We start from the raw sequence: 8,797 nt of genomic DNA, 5'->3' as shown, positions 1-8,797 counted from the left end.
ATCATATAAGCATAATGTGGCTAATAATATGCGTTAGATTGATAATAATAAGAGTAATAAGTATAGTAATTGTCGTTCTATCGACCACATAAGCATAATATGGCTAATAATATGAGTTAGATTGATAATAATATGAGTAATGTATCAGAACAACTCAATTTTTCCGACGGTGAATACGCACAGTTTATTTCAATTATTATATAACACACGTATTATAATTTAGTCTGCGAGTGACATCAATATTACAATCAAAGCCAAAATACTTGATCCCGCAACGAAAGTCTTTGCAAAATATAAAGTAAAGTCCGTAATGACAACAAGTATGTCCCGTAGTGACAAGTTATAAGTGAAGCCTCGTAACAACAAATATAAAGAATGAAACGCGTAGCAACAAATATAAGAGAATGAATCGAAGTGAAGTGCGGGCCCGGTGCCCTCGCTTATTTTATACGTTTCACTCCCCTACGACGTCTCCTAGCAACCACCCGATTTCTTCGAAATCTGCCACGTGCCCTCCGTCGACCTTGGCTTCGCGGTCATCCCTCTACGACCGATCCTTGCGATGCCGCCCGCCCTTTGCGGCCGAGCCGCCGCGCCGCCACGCCGCGCGCCGATACCGATGTCGCGCCGGCACTTGCCGGTACCCGCCGTCAAACGGAGCGGTCCGCGCCTTTGTACTCGTTTCTCGAAAATTACGCATCAGGAGACGTCGCCGAGGAGTGTCTTTCTTTTCTGCCGAAGTGCGCACCTGGGTTCGCCGGCATTTCGCGGTGGATCAAATACTTATTAATTGGCATTTTTCTCGGAACTTCAGAGCATGTGCCACGTGCCACTTTTGCCACGTGCCATTGCCACGTGCACCACGCACGTGTACATTTCTTAGAAAAATTAATTATCTATCGTCTTCGAGTGCGACCGATCCCGCAGACAGCTAGCCGGAGCGCAGGGCAAGCAAGCTCGCCCTCGCCCGGGTTCTCACCTCTCCTGAGCGGAGTGGCCCTCGGTGTTTTGGTGAGCACCACCACTCCCGGGCGGATTGGTTACCCCCGGTGCTACGATGGTGTTTTTCATGCCGAGACACTCATGGTGTTCGACGAATACGGCCACAGGTTTCCCCGTGCACGTAGGGCTTCGAGGCATGGAAACTCGCCATGCCTGCTGCTTTTGACCAGTCGTCCCCGAAAACCCCGCTAAATTCATTAAATCTTATGTTTATCTTTAAATTCTCATCCCATGCTCTGAAATGCCTCAATTGGCCAGTTCTATCCGTAACAATCCTCCCCCTCGTACAAAATTCATTTAATTTTGTACCTCATTTATGCCTAATAGTTTTATTAGTTTTCGTGCCGGACGTATAAAATCACCCGTTCGTGTGCGCACCTCGGCCACTCTGACTTCTTTATCTACACCGGGAAATACTCGTGTAACGGTCCCTTTTCGCCAACTATTTCGCGGTGCTTGTAAATCTACGATCAACACTATATCGCCTACTTCTAAGGGATTTTCCTTTTCGGTCCATTTCTTTCGCGGTACGAGCGTAGGTAAATATTCGCGCAACCATCGTTTCCAAAACGCCTCCGCGAAACTCTGCGCTGTTCGCCACTGTTTTCGCAAACATACGTTTTGAAAATCATATCTACCTAGCTGAACCTCACCCGAGGACGATCCTATCAGGAAATGATTTGGCGTCAGTGCCTCTTTATCGCGAGGGTCTAACGACACGTGCGTGAGCGGCCGCGAGTTTACCGAATGTTCGGCTTCGGCAAAGAGCGTAGAAAGAACTTCTTCGGAGGGTGCTTGTTCCCTTAAAATCACGTTTAACGCGGTTTTTACCGACCTAATCAATCGTTCCCACGCCCCACCCATATGCGGTGCGTCAGGGGGGTTGAAAACCCATTTCACGCGTTTCGACAATGCATATTCCTTGATCTTAGCTCGGTCCATACTCGCGGGCGCGTCTTTCAGCTCCTTGTCCGCGCCCCGGAAATTCGTCCCATTGTCGCTGTAGACTACCTGCGGTGTGCCTCTCCGCGCCGCTAGTCTTTGTAATGCCATTATGGCCGAACTGGCACTTAACGAATGCGCGATTTCTAAGTGGATGGCCCTTGTCGTGAGACACGTAAACAACACTCCCCAACGTTTCTCTCTTCGCCGCCCGATTTTTACCATCAATGGTCCGAAGTAGTCGACCCCACAGTGTGTAAAGGGTCTCTGCCGAAAAGCTACACGCCCGACCGGTAGCGCGGACATCAGCGGGTTCTGTGGCCTGCCTCGCCGTATACGACATACGATACACCTACTTATGAGCGAACGTAAAACGCGTCGCAGACCGATTATATGGTATTTTTGCCTTAATTCGTTGACTACCGCGTCGCTACTCGCGTGATAGAACTTCCGATGATATTCTGCAATTAGTAATTTTGTCGCGGGGTGTCGACCCTCAAGTATGATTGGTCGGTTGTCAAAGCCCTCAAGTCCCGTTGCCGTTACGCGCCCGTTTGCCCTCAAAATTCCCTGTTCGTCTACGTATGGACTTAAACCGGCGATTTTACTTCCCTTGTTGATATTACGGCCGTTTCTCAACGCAACTATCTCAGCTCCGAAATATTCTTCCTGGATAACGCGGTACCAATATTGTTCCCCTATCTGAACTATTTCCAACGGTTCTTTCACGGTGTTCTTCCCCTTCCAACGACCGACGATCGCGTGTACTCGTCGCGCGATGACGAGAAGACCGCGCCAACCCATCAATCTTATCGGTAGCGAAAATTCTGCTTTTACCGTCGCCGCCACGTAGACGCACGCTTTCCGCTGCTCCAATCCGTCGATTGTCGCCTTCTCTTTTGCGGTCAACGTTTTTTCTATCGGCCATTCGGATTCCGGACGTCGCAAAAATTCCGGGCCTTCAAACCATCGCGGGCTTATAAATTCGGAGCTATTTTCGAAGCGCGTCGCGTCGTCCGCGGGATTCTGACCGGTCGGAACCCATCGCCACTCCGTCGTCCGCGTGTTTTCCCCGATCTCTCCTAAACGGTTCGCTACGAATACTTGACGCGTCCGCGGCTCCGATCTGATCCACGAAATCACGGTAGTCGAATCTGACCAAAAAACTCGTCTACCGATTTTAATGTCTAGCTCCTTTTCTACGAACATCGCGAGCCTTGTCCCCATCAGGGCCGCCTGTAACTCTAATCGCGGTATTGTCAACGGTTTTAACGGCGCGACTCTACTTTTGGCCATGATCAAGGAAACGTGCGCGGATTCAGACTCATTTTCGTTTTCGAACCGCAGATAGGCTACCGCCGCGTAAGCCGTCAAGCTCGCGTCGCAAAACACGTGGAGTTGCGCTTCTGACTCCCGCGATTCCGTTACCCCGTAACACCTCGGCATCCGGCATTCTTTTACCCTGTCTATCATGGACACCCACTTGCGCCAACGGATAAAATCTTCCTCCCGTAGTTGGTCGTCCCAATTTATACCGCTTCGCCATATTTCCTGCATGATGATTTTTGACTTTAACGTGAACGGCGCGAGGATACCGAGCGGATCGAAAACCGACATGATAACGCGTAAGACCTCTCGTTTGGTGGGCTTCTTTTCGCCTAGCAGGATTTCTTTTGGTATGTTCTTTAACTCGACATTGAATTTGAGTTCGTCAGTCTGTGTGTCCCAGAAAAGACCGAGGACCCTCTCTCCCCCTCGGTCGCCTAACCGCATGTCGCCCTGCTCTAACCGTTGCCCGTGATCGACGGAATTTCGCAAGGCCTCCGCCTTGTTGCTCGCCCAACCATGCATGGCGAAATTCGCTCGCGCGTTTATCGCGATTACATCCCGAACGAGCTCTGCCGCTTCGCGCACGGTTCTTCGACTCGATAAGAAATCGTCCATATAGCTATCATTAATAATACTTCTAACTGCCCCGGGTGAGCTTCATTACAGTCTTTCGCATTCTTATCTTTGACGTAGATCGCGCTACACGGGGATGATTTGGCGCCGAAGATTAACGTCGACATCTCGTAAATGTCCGGTTCTCTATTCCTGTCTTTTCCTCGCCATAGGAATCTCTGCGCACCACGATCGCTTTCCCGAATTTGCACGCGTAGGAACATATCTGAAATGTCCGCCTTCACCGCGACCGCGTATTGTCTAAACCGAATTAATATTCCCGGCAATGATTTTAATAGGTCCGGACCTGACATAAGTTGGTCGTTTAAACTTATTCCTCCGGTTTTTTGCCGCGGCATCGAAAACTAGTCGAACTTTATTTGGCTTGTTTACGTTTCGCACTCCGAAGTGCGGTAGATACCACGTCCTAGCCCTCTCTAACGTGTTCTCAACCCTTTGAGCGTAACCCTGGTCTAGAAAACGCTGCATTTCCTGGTAATATAAACGTGCATATTCGGGATCGCGATCTAACCTTCGTTCTAATAATTCTAACCTTTTCCGCGCAGTAGACAAACCGTTCGTGCTCGGCGCGTGATCGTCCTTCCATAAGAGGCCCGTTTCCCAGATTTTTCCCTTGCGCGAACTAGTTTCCTCTAGTATCCGCAACGCGCGATCCTGCTCGCCTTTACACGCGACGCTATCCTTTATTCCGGTATATTCTAGCGCGAAATAACCCTTTACTAAGTCGTCTAAAGAAGTCAGAGCCTCCCCTGTACATTGGTATTCGCTTACATCTATTTTGTATACCTCGCGTGAGGAGCATTTTGCGGACCCATGCACGGTCCAGCCAAGACGGGAGCGCGAAACCGCCAAATCTGTACCTATTATCTCGCGCAGTTCCCGTGTTACGATTAGGTCCCAATTGTCCTGACCGATTAATAATTCTACTCGTGCTCCGTGGTACGGTCGGATCTCCACGTCTTTGGCGGCACCGTGTACCCGCGCAATAATGTCCCGGCTGATCGACTGTGTGGGAAACTTCAGATTTTTTACGGTTATCGCTCCGCGGATCCGGTGCGTGCCGAAGATCCCCTCTACGTCAAAATCTACTTTTTTGCTATTCTCTAATCGAATTTCTCCTTCGCCTATTCCTTTTATAGACACGTCTATTCGCGAACCCTTTACCCCTAGGTCTCGCGCCAGCCTATCGTCTATCAGGGTGACCGTGGAACCCTCGTCTAGTAACGCGAATGTATCTATTGTTCGCTTCGGCCCACCCGCGCGTACCGCTATAATTTTCAGCAATACGCTTTGCCCGTCTAGTCAACTATCTATGGAACCGCGATTTTCCCCCGACCTGTTGTCGCTCGCGACGTATGCCCTGCCCGACGCACTCTCTCCCCCGGATATCGCCCCGCGCTGAGCCTCATTTTCCGCACTATTTGCGTCGACATATTTATGCAACAGGATGTGATGCTGCCTCTTGCAGACCTTACACATCTCACTCTTGCAATCGTTTCTTGAATGACCGGGCCTCAAACACCCGAAGCATAGGTTGTACTTTTTCACGAGATCCCAGCGCTTACTCACGGGCTCACGGGCAAAGAAGAGGCATTTCGGCGACGGGTGATTATCCTTTTTGCAAAACGCGCATTTACGAGTTTCCGTCGCGTTTGTTTCTACGCGCCTATCTCGCCGTTCTGCTACGCATACCACAGCCGTTTTCGCCGGCGGCCGCCGCGATCCACCGAACGCGCCGCGATCTACCCTTTGTGTCGGTCGTTCCGTCGTGAAATCGATATCAAAAATCCCGGCTTCCGTAGCTAATTCGGCTTCCGCGTATATGAAATCCGCGAGTTTCTCGAGTTCCGATTTCTCTTCTCTAACGCTTACGGCGTACCGGTTATATGCATATCGCAATGCTATCGGTATCTTATGTCCCACGGATTTTACTAGTTCGGGGCTGTGCAGGTACCCTAATAACCTAAACGTTTTAAACGCTACCACTGCACTGCGTAACTTCGTCGCGAATTGTACGAGCGAAATTCTCCCCGAATCTATCTCCGGTAATGTCTTTAACTCCGTGACGATCTTCTCGGCAGCGGCCCGTTTATTCCCGAAATGTAATTCTAAGGTCTTTATTATTGTGTCCGCGTCGCGGCTACTCGCGAGCAAAGTTTTAACCACGTCGCGCGCCTCGCCCTTTAGGGCATCGAACAATCGTGCAATGTTTTCGCGGTCCGAGTATCCGCCCGATTCGGATGACGATATATACGCTTCCTTAAAGTGTAGCCACTCTAAGGGATCACCGGAGAAGCTAGGTAACGCTTTCGCGGTTGTGAGACGATTTACTAATCGCGAACTTCCTTCCCCTGCGAGCGACGCTTCACGTACCGCCGCTAACGTACGTTCTATAGCCGCGGATAGTCGATCAGCCGGGTCAATAAAGGATTGCTCACTCACGTTTCGCTGACGCCTTACTGGTAACGCGGTGCTGTTGCTCCATGGCTGATGCGTTGCCCTGTCGTCCTCGCTGCCCTGGATTTCCTCCGCCTCGTCGGAGAAGTCCGTGTCCTCGTCGGCTGCGGATGGGATGCTCGCCTCCGTGGGTCGCTGCCATCCTGCTCCGTGACCGCTGCCTCCTGGCAGCTCCTGCTGCCGCTGGTTCCCAGTGGTCCTTGTTGCCCGACGCCCCTGTCGGATGACAGGTAGGATGGGAGACGGTGCCCTGGAAGGCCCCGCAGAATCGTTGTCCTCCATGGTTGCTGGTCCTGGTCCTGGATCTGCCAATGCTCTCGCCTTCGCTGGTCTGCCCCGCTTGGCCGCTGGCTGCTTCCCTGACTGCTGGGCTGCTGCTCGTTTTCCTCGTACCATTGTCTCGAGTAAAGTCCACTTTGTGTGTCACTCGCACTTCCACACAAGTCACGATATCGCGTCAAACACCGTCTGTCCGGTCAAAGTGTCCCGGGTTTCGGCACCAAAAATTGTATCAGAACAACTCAATTTTTCCGACGGTGAATACGCACAGTTTATTTCAATTATTATATAACACACGTATTATAATTTAGTCTGCGAGTGACATCAATATTACAATCAAAGCCAAAATACTTGATCCCGCAACGAAAGTCTTTGCAAAATATAAAGTAAAGTCCGTAATGACAACAAGTATGTCCCGTAGTGACAAGTTATAAGTGAAGCCTCGTAACAACAAATATAAAGAATGAAACGCGTAGCAACAAATATAAGAGAATGAATCGAAGTGAAGTGCGGGCCCGGTGCCCTCGCTTATTTTATACGTTTCACTCCCCTACGACGTCTCCTAGCAACCACCCGATTTCTTCGAAATCTGCCACGTGCCCTCCGTCGACCTTGGCTTCGCGGTCATCCCTCTACGACCGATCCTTGCGATGCCGCCCGCCCTTTGCGGCCGAGCCGCCGCGCCGCCACGCCGCGCGCCGATACCGATGTCGCGCCGGCACTTGCCGGTACCCGCCGTCAAACGGAGCGGTCCGCGCCTTTGTACTCGTTTCTCGAAAATTACGCATCAGGAGACGTCGCCGAGGAGTGTCTTTCTTTTCTGCCGAAGTGCGCACCTGGGTTCGCCGGCATTTCGCGGTGGATCAAATACTTATTAATTGGCATTTTTCTCGGAACTTCAGAGCATGTGCCACGTGCCACTTTTGCCACGTGCCATTGCCACGTGCACCACGCACGTGTACATTTCTTAGAAAAATTAATTATCTATCGTCTTCGAGTGCGACCGATCCCGCAGACAGCTAGCCGGAGCGCAGGGCAAGCAAGCTCGCCCTCGCCCGGGTTCTCACCTCTCCCGAGCGGAGTGGCCCTCGGTGTTTTGGTGAGCACCACCACTCCCGGGCGGATTGGTTACCCCCGGTGCTACGATGGTGTTTTTCATGCCGAGACACTCATGGTGTTCGACGAATACGGCCACAGGTTTCCCCGTGCACGTAGGGCTTCGAGGCATGGAAACTCGCCATGCCTGCTGCTTTTGACCAGTCGTCCCCGAAAACCCCGCTAAATTCATTAAATCTTATGTTTATCTTTAAATTCTCATCCCATGCTCTGAAATGCCTCAATTGGCCAGTTCTATCCGTAACAAGTAATGAGTATAGTAAATCTCGTTCTATCGATCATATTAGCATAATATTGCTAATAATATGTGTTAGATTGATAATAATAAGAGTAATAAGTATAGTAATTGTCGTTCTGTCGATAATATAAGCATAATATGGCTAATAATATGAGTTAGATTGATAATAATAAGAGTAATAAGTATAGTAATTGTCGTCCTATCGATCATATAAGCATAATATGGCTAATAATATGAATTAGATTGATAATAATAAGAGTAATAAGTATAGTAATTGTCGTCCTATCGATCATATAAGCGTAATATGGCTAATAATATGAGTTAGATTGATAATAATAAGAGTAATAAGTATAGTAATTGTCGTTCTATCGATCACATAAGCATAATATCGCTAATAATATGAGTTAGATTGACAATAATAAGAGTAATGAGTATAGTAAATGTCGTTCTATCGATCATATAGGCATAATATGGCTAATAATATGAGTTAGATTGATAATAATAAGTGTAATAAGTATAGTAATTGTCGTTCTATCGATCATATAAGCATATTATGGCTAAAAATATGAGTTAGATTGATAATAATAAGAGTAATAAGTATAGTAATTGTCGTTCTATCGATCATATAAGCATAATTTGGCTAATAATATGAGTTAGATTGATAATAATAAGAGTCATAAGCATAGTAATTGTCGTTCTATCGATCATATAAGCATAATTTGGCTAATAATGTGAGTTAGATTGATAATAATAAGAGTAATAAGTATAGTAATTATCGTTCTACCGGTCATATAAGCATAA

General features: G+C 48.7%; 1 protein-coding gene across 1 annotated transcript; it reads right to left on the bottom strand.

Moving 5' to 3' along the window:
* Positions 1-1,299: 1,299 nt before the first annotated feature.
* LOC143266556 (uncharacterized) lies at positions 1,300-3,795 on the bottom strand. The gene has a single exon (XM_076541970.1). It carries the CDS (start codon positions 3,793-3,795, stop codon positions 1,300-1,302), a length of 2,496 nt encoding a protein of 831 aa, XP_076398085.1.
* Between the last annotated feature and the right edge of the window lie 5,002 nt (positions 3,796-8,797).

This window comes from Megachile rotundata, unplaced genomic scaffold (assembly GCF_050947335.1).
Source record: "Megachile rotundata isolate GNS110a unplaced genomic scaffold, iyMegRotu1 scaffold1427, whole genome shotgun sequence".
Classification (NCBI taxonomy): Eukaryota; Metazoa; Arthropoda; class Insecta; order Hymenoptera; family Megachilidae; genus Megachile; species Megachile rotundata.
The sequence above is the reverse complement of the archived record's forward strand: the minus strand, read 5'-3'. Positions and strand labels throughout refer to the sequence as shown.